The sequence below is a fragment of the Aulonocara sp. 'chitande type north' Nkhata Bay genome, linkage group LG22 (assembly GCF_057382095.1).
Source record: "Aulonocara sp. 'chitande type north' Nkhata Bay isolate Kocher_YH1m ecotype deep benthic linkage group LG22, A_spYH_male_GT1.1, whole genome shotgun sequence".
In the NCBI taxonomy this organism is placed as follows: Eukaryota; Metazoa; Chordata; class Actinopteri; order Cichliformes; family Cichlidae; genus Aulonocara; species Aulonocara sp. 'chitande type north' Nkhata Bay.
Genome location: NC_141364.1, coordinates 33307740 through 33322576, shown reverse-complemented (window position 1 = coordinate 33322576; position 14837 = coordinate 33307740). Strand labels below are relative to the sequence as shown.

Genomic DNA, 14837 nt, shown 5'->3' with positions numbered 1-14837 from the left:
GGCGTGGCTGCCGAGGCGCCATTTTAGCAGGCCAAACAAAGGAGCGAAAGCACACGGATGGCATCAGCAATGGTTCGCACTTGCTGTGTTGTCGGTTGTAATGATCGCACGATCGTGAAGGTAATAAGCTGGAAATGGGCTGTTTTTATTCTTTCCCCACCTGGAAGCATCGTGAGGCAGCTCGTGTATCCATGTTACCAAAAGAAGCGCCTGGATAGCAGCTGTGAGACGAGCTCCACAGACATCTGTTGGTGCTCCAGACATTTTCATTCAGGTAAGATCTGAATAAGTTCATATCACTCTTTGTAGCCTATTAGTGTTATTTTCAATGCGCTCTGAGCTCATACCAAATTAGAACAAACATCCTACTGAGTGATTTTGTAGATTTATGTTCTGTTTATAGAGTTGCTATTTGTTTTTCATTATTGCAGCAAACCAGTGGCGTGTCCAGCGGGGTGGCCTGGGGGGGCACAGGCCACCCCCCCAACCAGACTGGCCACCCCAGGTGCCACCCCAAAGGCAAAACAATAAAATTCAATCAAATATCAAATGTACGATTATGTTTTCACGGTGAAGCTCAGATATCCGAGTGTAAGTGAATGCAGCACCGGCTTCTGCGCTATGTGCATCACGTTAGCAAAGGTAGGAGAGCCAAGCACGAAAGAGGCACTGCAGGAAACAATTTTTCGGTGAAAGAAAATGAGGACAAAATAAATGTCCCGGTAAGTAATATTAAGTTTGAGTTTAGTAAACTTCGGTGAAATTAGAATACCAAGGAAAAAATAACACTTAAAATAACACTTAAAAGAATTATTGGAATATTTCAGACAGTATGCTACTGAGGGCAGCTAACATAAGAGTTATGAGTTATAAGATATAATCTAAGTCGTAACATTGCTGTATGGAGCTGCAGATTTGGTTGCAGGTTAACATAGCTGGACTGGCCATCGGGCATACCGGGCATATGCCCGGTGACTTATTTTTTATTTATTTTGTAATGGCATGAACAGTGAGAGGTGGTGGATCGGCCAGATGCAGGTCGATGTGTAAAAATAACTCAGTTGTTTGGTGGTGGCTATGACGGGGCTTCCACAGAGGCCAGCAGGTGGATGAGGGAAGGGGAGGCAGGAGGAGAGACCCGAGGCAGCCGCCAGTCCGAGTGTCAGGTGAACTGAACTTCAGGTAAGAAGTGATGACCTGCAGTCCATCTGGGTCAGATACAAACCAAGTTTAGGTGGAGTTTATTTTCGTTGTGCTGACTTTTTACCCTCAGTTGCAATAACTCATACTGCGTTCTAGCCAGCTTGATGGAGTTTTTATACAGTACAGCTGGGTGGGTGCTATGATGTTACTGATAGTGAACTTTATTTTATTCATAAGGTTAGTTAGTAGAGTTGCCAACGACTCCTTAAAAAATGGAATGGTCCCTCAATCAGAGAAAATATTACACGTTTCGTATTGAGCTGAGACTTTAGCTAGAATGGAAAAAGAGACAAAGCTGGATTTATTCTGTCGTTACGCTGCACAGCTGCCTCTTCTTCTCTCATTCTCTCCCCTGCCTCTCCTGTTGCTACTTCAATCATGAAACTGATCAATGATCAGCTGATCGGCTCTCTTGTTTGTTTATCGCCCACTTTGCGCCAGAAAGAGGAAACCAGGAGATGTCGCGCAGCAGCACGTTTAAGCTTGATCAGCTGTTAGAATTTATTTAATATTAATTTCTAGGGGTGCAACGATATTCGTATCGATATTGAACCGTTCGATACAGTGCTTTCGGTTCGGTACGCATATGTATCGAACAATACAACATTTGTAATTTATTTTATCAACTTTCCTTCTGACGATGCTGTCTGTGTTGAGCGCTCAGTGAATCTGTGTTCGACTACTCCGCCTAGGCTGCACTGTCGAGCGCAGATCCACTGAGCGCTCAACACAGACAGCATAGTCAGAAGGAAGAGCGCAGGGCAAGCTAGCGAGACAGAAGTTAAGCTCTCCTTGCAACATGGACCTCCCCCACCCTCATTCAGATCTGGCGTTTGGAATTATTTTGGTTTTCATGTGACGTATGACCCTGAAGGTAAGCGAGTCATGAACTAAAGTAAAACAGTATGTTGGATGTGCCATGCAATGCTTAATTACATGGGTGGGAGCTAGTGTGTTAGCGCAGTTAGCTCGTTAACGTGTTGGCCGTCTAGCCCCATGCACGGGGCTATCGGCGGTAGCTCGTTAACGGAGATTTGCCGTGTTGTGGCGTTAAGGTCATTTCAACGAGATTAACCTGAATGCACTAGTGGGAACACAACGAATATGACTGCACATTTACACCGACATCATCCTAGTGCAAAGACAAGTGGAAGCAGACAAAAAAAAGCAAGCATGCTACTAACTTTAGCCGAGTCATTTAGACAGCTGTTAGCACATGATTCTCCTTATGGGGACCTGATATGTTTAATATGCTGCTGAGAATATAGCCCAGAAGAAGCGGATAGTATAGCTTTTATTTTGGAAAGAGACATTTCTCTGTAATAAACTCTCTTTTCCAAAGATGAGTGATTCCTCAATCAGATACAGGGCTCGCAATATCGCTAGCCCGACGTCCCGGAGCTAGCGATTTTTTCAGTCGGGCTACCAAAATCTATCTCTTCCCTGCCCGTCGGGCTATTGTAGGAAAAATATATGTCAATGCTTTTGCATTCTTTCAGAAATGTAGCTGGGTAATTATGTCATTGGCATCGGTGAGCCACTGTCAATATGTGACATATTGAAATCACGTTTGAATTTGCGCTTGTTTTTTTGCTTTCACTTTACGATCGCACGAACTGTGTATAGAGAGCGACAGCACTGATCTGTGAGTGATGATAATTTGTGCACCAATTCCTCTGACATAGTCTTATTAATCGTTAGCTTACTATGCAAACATGACAAGTGAAATCTCCCGCAGCAAGCTTAAACATGCGAGAGGTTGATCGCGCAGAGAATCGCTGAGCTTATGTGAGTCCGTGTGTAAAAGCATTTCAGTTCTGCTGAGCCAAATAAGACAGGTCAGGGTGAAGAAGTGACAGCCAAAGAAAAGCTTACCACAAAACGGAGAAGTTATGACAAATCAGACTATAAGGCAAAAAGAAAGTGCAGCTTTATGGTTTCATGGACAAAAGAATTTCTGTGGCTGCAATATGACGAGCTAAATAACCAGGGGTGCACATAAGTGGTCCGCAGGTGCGCATTCGCTGTCAAAATAAAAAACACGCACAAGGGTTAGGGTTAAATTTAAAAACTGTACTTTTGAGTTAAAATATATATTTATAATTTTAATAAATGACAAATTAAAAATGCATGAACATTTTTTTGTATCGAAAAAATATCGAACCGTGACACCAAAGTATCGAACCGAACCGAACCGTGAATTTTGTGTATTGTTGCACCCCTAATAATTTCTAGTATCAGCTGATGTTTTCTGGAGCCACAGCTGTAAAGCTGCTGGTCATGATGTTGGTTTGGATATGTGGTGAGAGGGAAACATGAAGATGAAACCAGGAGATGTCCTTACTGAATCATCAGAGCTGTGATGGAGAAACAGGTTTACCTTTTAAGTGACAGGAATGAGTTGAAGTTATGAACTGTTTCTGAGAGACAAATAACATCAAGATCCTTTTCTAAGTAGCTGACAGCTGGTAACTGTGCAGGGGCAGATCTAGCACAGCTTTTGCCAGGGGGGCAGGTAGGGCATTAACAGGGAGAGGGTCACAAAGAAATACTTTTCTTTCTTATTCTCATTTAAAATGTCTCACTTTTATTAAATAATTATCTGAATCTTACAACCAAAGTTTTTATCTGACGTAAAATGTATAGAAATCATACATATACCAACAAGACTGTACATCACTGTCACAACAGCATTTGTTTTCATTCAAAGGCTTTATGGCTTTAATACCTGGGGGGCCGGTCTGTAGTCAAAATGCCCGATTTTCTGTCCCAGTCCAGCCCTGCATGTTAATACTGGCAGTGTCACCATGCCAGCTGACTGTATTTCATCATCAGCCAGTGCTGTTCTTTATCAATATTACCAAACTTTACCATAAGGCAGCATAGAAAGTATTTACTTGCTTTCAGGTTTTATTCAAATGTTAGTCTTTTCAGTTGTTTCTCCACTTTTTTCCTGTTTCAAAATCAAACACCAGGTTGTGAGAAGATTATCTTCTTTTTTTAACAGGCAGATAAAGTTTAGCATTGGAACTGGATAATTTGTCAATTGTTTGTTACAAATGTTCGTATTTTAATATTCAAAAATGTTTTTGCCCAAAACATATGTGCACTACATGTCAATAAAAATACTATGCAAATATTGCTGTCCTTGACTGTTGAATAAACACTGACTGATTGTATCTCTTGTACTTTATCAACGCAGTATCTAAAAACTTTGCACCGTAGTGGTTAAAATCTCATTCTAATAAGAGTTAAAAGCACATTCGGTTATTAGGTTTATAGGGTTATTGAATTATGGTTAACGGTTGGTAGAATTGTTTTTAACATTATCTGCCAATTACATCTGCCACCCCTCTCCAAATCTGTGCCCCTACCTGGCCCCCCCAACAGAAATTTTCTAGACACGCCACTGAGACTGATGCGACACAACCAGTAAGTAGGTGTACAGCGTACACTGTAGTGTGTAGCACACAGGAGTATTGGTTTATTACGTACACGTTGGTAAGCTGTCTTGTTGCAACTGACGAACTAAAATGAACGAGCGTGCTGTGTGTGCAACAGCGCGACAAACATTACCTGTCCTTTTATTAACTGCACAGGTAGTGCTGGTCACAGCTGCTGGCTACCTGTGTAAGGCTGTCATGGGTCTGTAGCTCTGTCACCGTTTTAGGGAACATATTTCGTTTTAAAGTATTTAGAACATATTTAGCTTTAAAGTAAGTTTCTGGGCTTTTCCTGCCTTTCTGGAGGGATTATATTTCACTAATAACGATCTAATATGCATGTCCACATAATTATGCATTATTATAATTATAATATATTAAAAAACACATGCTGTATTTTAAAGAACATACATTAAGAAGCAGATTATATTAGATTTATATTTTAAATAAGACAAAATTTGGATTTTACAGCAGTAAAATGATTGTATCTCTACAGTTTAAAAATGTAATAAGCTTTGCCCTGCACAGAGTGGATAGTGAAACAAATGCAATCATCATAAATACATTATTTCATATTTATTACTTCCCCCTCCTCATTGCTTTATTATTGTAGCTCTAGTAATAAATAATAATGTAAGGATGCCCATAGTATATACAGTATTCTGAAGAAGGTCTAAAATGTCACTGTGTGTGCATGTGTGTGTTTTATTTAGCTGGATTTTTTTTTAAAAGTATTACTCATGATATAATATTGTGCAGACATGCCTGGTAAGGACATGAGGAGGAAACAGTAGGAGCTGTGTGAGGCTACTAAAGGCAGGGCTATAACATTTTTCTGTCATCATTTTATTTTAAATTAAGTGCTAGAGTTGTTAGGTGTGGATAATTAGATTATAGTTTATTGCAATAGCAAGTTGTGCCTTGTTCTCAGACAGCAAGTGGAGAGTGATATATGAAATGATGGGATGGAAGGAAGAAGAGAAGCAAAGAGTGATTCACAGGCAGAGCCTAAATTATTTCTCACAGTTTTTTGTTGCCTTATGGTTCCAAGTGCTGTCACCAATCTTTGCATTTTGTTATTATCTCATGACACTTGTTTAATCAGCTCCCATCTCTCTGGACTTTTTAATGTCTACAGTCTCAGATCAACACAGCCCCGCCCTCCAGCACTATCAGCAGCAGGAGCAGCAGAAACCCCTCAACAGCAACATTGTACCCATCAGGTAAAGCATCGGCTACGTTTGCTTTGCCTTGTTGCCCATATTAGATTCTTGATGAATGTGTGTTGTTGTTATTCAGCCTGGCTCAATGTGCCCCTTTTTAACTTTGAGCACCCGCCCCTTTAAACCTCTCTGCACAGCCCTGACGCAGTATCTAAAAACTTTGCACCGTAGTGGTTAAAATCTCATTCTAATAAGAGTTAAAAGCGCATTCGGTTATTAGGTTTATAGGGTTATTGAATTATGGTTAACGGTTGGTAGAATTGTTTTTAACATTATGTGCCAATTACATCTGCCACCCTTCTCCAAATCTGTGCCCCTACCTGGCCCCCCCAACAAAAATTTTCTAGACACGCCACTGCAGAAAACCAGCCTATGAAATGGATGAAACACCCTGACTGGGTTCCAGCGCTACACAAGGGACCTGCTTCAAACAAACCACCATGCCAATCAGATTACTTCTTCCATGTGAGGCTGAAGAGGGGACCCTCCTGGATAAGATGGTGAAGGTTTGCTGCGTTTTGGTGAACATGTGCCCCAGTGTGGCAGTAAAACCAGGGAAAAGAAACTTGCTCTTGTTAAGAACTCTTAAAAGTCTTGTGCTGTTTATGTAGTGACAGTAAATTACAGAACGCTATAGTGGGTGATATTATTTAAATGCTGTCGTGATTTTATGTGAACATTTTGTCATTTGTAAACTACACATGACATGGATTCTACATTGTTACTGATGTGATGTTCTACAAAGTGCTTTTAATCTTTTTTTAAAAGGCAAACATGTATTTCTTTATTCAACTTTTGAACAGTGGTACTTAGTAAGTACACATTCAGCAAATCCAAATTACTTACATGGCAGTGCACTTCAGGCACAAATGTAGACCCCTAAATACAACATTATGGGTCATTCAGAACAGAACTATGCTTGGAGAAATATTTTCCCATCAGTTGATCCAACTCCTCCACAGTAGCAGGTGGAATTTTTCTTTTTTGAGGACGGTTCCTTTTACCTGTCAATATGGATGGTCTGTTTATGTTTTGATTGAGAGCCTTTTTTTGGGCAGCTGAAGAGGAGAAGTCTATCTTACAGCCAACCACTGGCTGTATCTTGGTCATATTACTCAGCAAAACCCAGTATGCAGGTTCATCTGTAACAGTCCTTGTGCCAAGGATCAACACTGCTGCTTCTACTTTAAACAGAAGAGCAGCAACATGGCTGCAGGTCTCCACGACTCCGGCCATACAGGTGCAGTGGCCGGCTCAACCTTCCCTGTGATGCTCACAGTGACCCATGGCTGCAATGCTGGTTCATTCAGTCTTTGAGAGTGCAGCACCTGAAACACACACCAAGTTCATAAATGTGTTTGATCTACTTTGTTACGGCCCTAGCAGGGCCTCCTCCTGAACGGCCTCCCTCCTATGTGCCTGTGTGGGCGTGTCCCACTACCCCTTCTGCCTGAGGTGCCACCTTTCCCTTTTGTGCAGCTGACTCTCATCAGTAATTAAAAGTATTTAAGCCCAGGGAAAGGTGAGCTCTGGGCGGGAGTGCCAGTAGTGTGTTTTCAGCTAGTGCGCTGTGTTTGGTGGTTTTCAGCTGGTGAGCTGCTTTTTCTTTTTGGCTTACGTTTTACTTTATTGATTGACCAACGCCTGAGTTTTGTTTGTTGTTTTTCAAAAATGGTGATAGCGGCTTGTCCGTCTCTTTTAGTTGAATTACTTCAATAAAACTGTTTTATTTAACTGTTTCGCCTCCTTGATTCCTTTTTCTGACCCGGTCACTTTTGTTACTTCCCCCTCATCGCCTAGACCCCCCCAGGGGAACGTAACAAGTGGGGGCTCGTCCGGGATAATTGAAAAGGGAGGTCTGTGTTGGATTTGGTTTTTTTTGATTATCTCGCTTTGGCGCCTTTTAGAGTTTCACCTTCCCAGTTTAGTTAGGTGAGTGTCCAGCTGAGCTTTGTTTTAAGTTCTTCCTTTGGGCACTCTTTTGTTGTTTTGCCTTTTTTATTTTCGGAGTAATCCTGGGCGGGGATTAGTTCCCTGTTGGGGGTAGGCAATTCAGGGCCCCGGTCGCTGATGCCACTGTTTTGCACATGTCTCAACTCTGTATATTTTATTTTATATATTTTATTTATTGTTTACTCTATTTAATTTGTAAAATATGTGTGTGTATACACACACACACACACACACACACACACACGTAGAAAAATATTTAGTATACACATCCAGTAATGCATATACTATTATATATTGTACATATATTTATTAGTTTCAGATGTAGCCATTCTTGTATTTTGCTTGTTTACATTATTGTATTTTGCACAACTCTGTTGCTTGTGAAGCTCGCACACAAGAATTTCACTCACATGTGCTGTACCAATGTACCTGCACATGTGATGTGACAATAAAAGTGATTTGATTTGATTTGAAGTTCTGCCTTTCAAGTTGCCTCGAGCCCAGCACGCTCCAGAAGATAGGTAGGCAAGTTTGTTGTGCTCAGGAACTGGGTAGGTTGTGTGTGTGTGTGTGTGTGTGTGTGTGTAGCAGAAGGTAAGTTGGTCAAGAAGAATAAGTTGTTTGGTTACCATTAATTGTTGGCTAGCTTGTGAGAATTGGCACAGGTGTGTGTGTGGTGGTGGGTTTTTTTCAGGCTGGAATGGCGTTCCAGTTGAATCAGCTGGAGCTGACGAGCACTGGGCCTACATCTGTTGGTGAACAGGTGTCCAGAGGCTCGTTTATGAGCAATAACATCCACCTGGTTCCAGTTTTCTGTGAGTCCAATGTTCATAGCTTCTTTATTGCCTTTGAACGCATAGCGACCGCACTGCAATGGCCTCAGGACATGTGGTGCGTGATGTTACTATGTAAGTTGACAGGTAAGGCTCAGGAGGTTTGTTCTGCTTTGTCAATGGAGGACTGCTTAGTTTATGAAAAGCTTAAAAGTGCTGTCCTCCAAGCCCATGAACTCATACCTGAAGCCTATAGGCAGAACTTTCGAGGTTTGGAGTTGGCACAGGGTCAGTCCTACCTTGACTTTGCTAGGGAGAAGGCAAAGCTCTTTGATAGGTGGTGTTCTGCAAACCAGGTTAACGACGTGGGGTCCATACGTGAGCTTATGCTGGTGGAAGATTTTAAAAACTCGGTTCCTGAGTCTATTTCTTGTTATTTAAGTGAGCAAAGGGTTTCCACTCTACAGCAGGCTGCCATACTGGCGGATGGGTTTACCCTAACTCATAAAACAAACGCGGTGGAATGTGACATCCCTTCTCACGGTAACACATCTTGGAGAGCTAGGAGGGAGCCAGCTAACAAGGCTGAAAAAGTTGTGGTTTCGAGACCCAAAACGAAGCTTTGTTTCTTTTGCCACAACCCTGGACACCTCATTGCTGACTGTTCGAAATTGAAACTCAAACGGAAAGCCGACTCAAAGCAAAAACTGCCTGCTTTGAGAAAAGCTAGTCGTGGTTCTCAAACCGACCAGGTTGCCAGGCCTAGTAAAAGGCTACACTTGGAGCATAATTGCTCAATCGTGTCATGTAGTCAGTGTGAGAGGTCAACTAACCCTGAGCTGCTGCTGGTTGACAATGTCCCTGTTCCTCAACATGACCTGCAGGTGGACAGATCATGTATAACACCACCACTCAGATCTGCACCCCTGACTAACAAGCATGCCTGTACCCGTGACCGGAGCAATTGTCTGAAAACTCTTACAGTAAGGTCTTCTGACTGCCTGCTGTGTTCTCCACATGTGATGGCTCAAAGCCCTAGCTATCGCATGAGACGTTGTTTTGAGGGTCTGCGGCCACCCTCAGTAAGTATTTTGAACCCATTGAGATGGGGTTGGCAACTTCCGCGGGCAATGCCTAACCGTTGCTATGGGGTTTGGTAGGTGGAAAGCCTGCAATTTGTTGATGCGACGGTTACGGACATGATTAGCTGTTTTGGTTATCATAATCATTGGACAAACCACGGGTTTGTATTTATGGGAGGGGGTGTTACGGCCCTAGCAGGGCCTCCTCCTGAACGGCCTCCCTCCTATGTGCCTGTGTGGGCGTGTCCCACTACCCCTTCTGCCTGAGGTGCCACCTTTCCCTTTTGTGCAGCTGACTCTCATCAGTAATTAAAAGTATTTAAGCCCAGGGAAAGGTGAGCTCTGGGCGGGAGTGCCAGTAGTGTGGTTACAGCTAGTGAGCTGTGTTTGTGGTGTTTTCAGCTAGTGTGCTGTGTTTGGTGGTTTTCAGCTGGTGAGCTGCTTTTTCTTTTTGGCTTACGTTTTACTTTATTGATTGACCAACGCCTGAGTTTTGTTTGTTGTTTTTCAAAAATGGTGATAGCGGCTTGTCCGTCTCTTTTAGTTGAATTACTTCAATAAAACTGTTTTATTTAACTGTTTCGCCTCCTTGATTCCTTTTTCTGACCCGGTCACTTTTGTTACTTCCCCCTCATCGCCTAGACCCCCCCAGGGGAACGTAACAACTTTATCATAAATGTAACAAAGTGTTTAGAAAGTTGGCACATACATGTAATTTTTCATTTCTTTATGTGTCCATCTATAGAACGCTGCATTTTATACAGGGAGTGCAGAATTATTAGGCAAGTTGTATTTTTGAGGAATAATGTTATTATTGAACAACAACCATGTTCTCAATGAACCCAAAAAACTCATTAATATCAAAGCTGAATGTTTTTGGAAGTAGTTTTTAGTTTGTTTTTAGTTTTAGCTGTTTTAGGGGGATATCTGTGTGTGCAGGTGACTATTACTGTGCAGAATTATTAGGCAACTTAACAAAAGACAAATATATACCCATTTCAATGATTTATTTTTACCAGTGAAACCAATATAACATCTCCACATTCACAAATATACATTTCTGACATTCAAAAACAAAACAAAAACAAATCAGCGACCAATATAGCCACCTTTCTTTGCAAGGACACTCAAAAGCCTGCCATCCATGGATTCTGTCAGTGTTTTGATCTGTTCACCATCAACATTGCGTGCAGCAGCAACCACAGCCTCCCAGACACTGTTCAGAGAGGTGTACTGTTTTCCCTCCTTGTAAATCTCACATTTGATGATGGACCACAGGTTCTCAATGGGGTTCAGATCAGGTGAACAAGGAGGCCATGTCATTAGTTTTTCTTCTTTTATACCCTTTCTTGCCAGCCACGCTGTGGAGTACTTGGACGCGTGTGATGGAGCATTGTCCTGCATGAAAATCATGTTTTTCTTGAAGGATGCAGACTTCTTCCTGTACCACTGCTTGAAGAAGGTGTCTTCCAGAAACTGGCAGTAGGACTGGGAGTTGAGCTTGACTCCATCCTCAACCCGAAAAGGCCCCACAAGCTCATCTTTGATGATACCAGCCCAAACCAGTACTCCACCTCCACCTTGCTGGCGTCTGAGTCGGACTGGAGCTCTCTGCCCTTTACCAATCCAGCCACGGGCCCATCAAGACTCACTCTCATTTCATCAGTCCATAAAACCTTAGAAAAACCAGTCTTGAGATATTTCTTGGCCCAGTCTTGACGTTTCAGCTTGTGTGTCTTGTTCAGTGGTGGTTATGGGCAGAAATCTGTGCCATCAGAAACTGAATTTGAATAAGTTAAATTTGAATTTGAATTTATGGTTTGAAAATGATCATCACTAAATTGAAATTGAATTTTATATTTTGAAAATGAATTGATTTGCTTTGAAACTGCATTTTATCCTTTAAAAATTCAGCTCTTGAATAATTTCAGTTTCACTTCTCACCATTCAGTTTCAGTTCCAAAATTCAGTTTTTTGGAACTTACATCCGGTTCCGGTTCAAGCGCAGATTAATAGAACTACGTTTTACTAGCGGACCGAAAGTGTTACTGACGGGAATCTACAGCGTCTTGAGCTGAATTAAGACTTCAGAAGTCATTCGTCATGTCGAATGACCAGCGGATAAACTCTCAGGTTGGTAATAAATGTATTACATGTATAAGAACAAGCGTCATGTTAACAAATGATAGCCGTAAGGTAACTTTTATGCTTATTGTAGCTGTTAGCTAAAAACGCTAATTTAGCGTAGTTTGCCCTGAATTCAGCTTTGACAACAAATATGATCGACTGTTTCTAGTAGAATTCCAAAGTTGTCATCTTGGACCCTCTCAGAGTACCCCCTCTGTATGCTTGCAGAGACCCCTACAGTAGGGAAACATGCAAAACGGTGCCCAAACCTTTGTGTTTTAGCTTTATTTATGTCTTACACAGCATCCCAACTCTTTAGCTAACTTAATAACTTTAGCTAAAGTGAATAGTTAGTCTGATTCATTAGTGCAGCATTACTGGATCACCTCTGTTTGAAGTGATATAGTATTGCACACCTTGTGCTTTTGGGCACTCCAGTGATGTTGCAGCTCTGAAATATGGCCAAACTGGTGGCAAGTGGCATCTTGGCAGCTGCACGCTTGACTTTTCTCAGTTCATGGGCAGTTATTTTGCGCCTTGGTTTTTCCACATGCTTCTTGCGACCCTGTTGACTATTTTGAATGAAACGCTTGATTGTTCGATGATCACGCTTCAGAAGCTTTGCAATTTTGAGACTGCTGCATCCCTCTGCAAGATATCTCACTATTTTTGACTTTTCTGAGCCTGTCAAGTCCTTCTTTTGACCCATTTTGCCAAAGGAAGGGACGTTGCCGAATAATTATGCACACCTGATATAGGGTGTTGATGTCATTAGACCACACCCCTTCTCATTACAGAGATGCACATCACCTAATATGCTTAATTGGTAGTAGGCTTTCGAGCCTATACAGCTTGGAGTAAGACAACATGCATGAAGAGGATGATGTGGACAAAATACTCATTTGCCTAATAATTCTGCACTCCCTGTAGTATAAATCCGCCTGTTCTCTGTCAGAAACCTGCCTGCAGAAAATGAACCTAAAGTATGTCATGGAAGGATGTCATCACTTTAGAGATGGAGAAAGCATAAAGTGACAATTATGAATCACTTAATATGATAATGAGATTCTGCAGGTCATTAATCGATGTATAAAACTAAAATAAAATGTATTTTTAGTGACACAGGACACAAACATGGAAGCAAGGTGTATAATTAGGATTATTTATAATAAACATTAATAAATTATTGCAATTTCTTTAACCATAGAGAATAACTAAATTGTCACAATTTAGTCACATCAATGCACTGAACTCACTATGTTATCCCTCTGACAGCCTCCACATGTTCTCACTGTAATTTCCCCTCATGAATGAATTTATGCTGCACTAATCTGAATGTTCGGGAGGAAGTCGAACGCATTTCACTCGCAGTACTCGAGCTGACTTACCTTTGTTGGAATGACGGCGTACTCACGACGTGGAGGCTTAAAAATAGCCAAATCTTGTACCCAACCATTGGTGAACTGGATGTGCGCCTCCAGAGATTTATAATTGCGAAATTGGTTCGCCGTGTACGCGCTGACTCCACAGGTACGAGAATAGATCACGCTACGTCAACGGCGGTTGGTCCTCAGGGTTTCTACTCCACTGCTGTTATTTCATACGGGTCCACATTTTCAATGCACGCTATTTTTTTGCAAGTACCGTCTCGTTGCATCCGGTCGCAGTCTGTCTCTGTACCGTCCTTTTTCTTTTGAGCTGCTTTTAAGTGCGGTTCGTAGCACTCTTCCTTCCAACACAGTGGCCGTGTCCCTGTCACCTGGACTCCTCTGTAACATTTATTTGACACTTGATTGAATTTTATTTTTCTGTAACTCAGAGTATTGACCACATTCTAACATTACACGTTCAAGTGTTTCACACTTCCCCGTCTCATGCTTATTCATCTTTTTTACAGTGTTATTTAAACCTGTATGACCAAATCTTACTTTTGAGATTATATCGTCTTCTCTCTTACTGTTATGACTTCTTCTACAGTGTCCAGCTGCTCTCTGTATACCATAATAATATCTACCTTTTCCTTCTCTGTCCCATTGTGCCTGACACGCGACCTTTAACCTAATTTTACTATATTTTATATCCATATCTACATGACTTCTTCTCGTTGCACCTTTTGCAAACTTACCGGCCTCTTCCTTTCCATCTACACCGATATGTTCAGGAATCCATAAAAATGTATTTCTATTCCTGTTTGATTCTACAGATTAAACTAATTATATTAAAAAACAATATCGTGTCTAGAATCCAAACACGTAAGACATATCCTCAATAGTGCGCTACCAGAGTCCGAGCACATCAAACACTTCCTACTGGTGCCTCCTCCACCCAGTTTGCAGTGATTAACACTGCTACAGTTCTCCAGTATAAACATCAGTAATTCTTTTATTCATCACAAAGCTTGTTTCTGGAATAACAAACACAACACTTTATTATCTAACAATTATGCTGCATCAGTTTACATGTTCTGAATACTCTCCCCTTATGTGATCATATACCTGGCTCTTCCTTTGTGTGATGAATGAAATCAGTTGTCTGGTCATATATCCATGGCAGTAAATTTGAAAATGGTTCTGCTGGACTAATATGTTCGTTACTAATTCCTGTCTCATTTATTTTTCCCCTATAATCCAACCAAAACGTCTTATTCGTTTACTTTTTTACTTTTTCTTAAACAAGGTTTAATTATATTCTGAGCTTTATGATTTTCACTGTGTCCCTTTAACTTTGCCCAGTAAGTTACAGCTATTTCATGTCTTCTGATTTCTAATGGTTGTTCACCCACTCCAACGTGCAGTGTGGACACTGGTGTAGTTTTAATGGCCCCACAACAAAACCTCAGCGCTTGACACTGAATTTTATCCAAGTTATTTAACAATGTTTTAGCCGTTGAACCATAAAGCAGAACTGAGCTAATGAAGTCTTTATAAAGCTTTTGATGCTGTCCTATCTGCACCCCACGCGCTGCCTTTTAAACATCTTCAAATATCCAAAACCTTTTTACATTTCTCAGTTATTCCCCAATATGTGTTTTCC

The 14837-nt window shown here is 41.3% G+C and overlaps 1 protein-coding gene across 1 annotated transcript; it reads left to right on the top strand.

The window, feature by feature from the left end:
* Nucleotides 1-26: 26 nt before the first annotated feature.
* LOC147304516 (uncharacterized) lies at nucleotides 27-10029 on the top strand. Its single transcript, XM_086280385.1, has 3 exons — nucleotides 27-274; nucleotides 5785-5869; nucleotides 6217-10029. Exon 3 carries the CDS (start codon nucleotides 8523-8525, stop codon nucleotides 9753-9755), a length of 1233 nt encoding a protein of 410 aa, XP_086136511.1. The 5' UTR covers nucleotides 27-274; nucleotides 5785-5869; nucleotides 6217-8522; the 3' UTR covers nucleotides 9756-10029.
* The last annotated feature ends 4808 nt before the right edge of the window (nucleotides 10030-14837 follow it).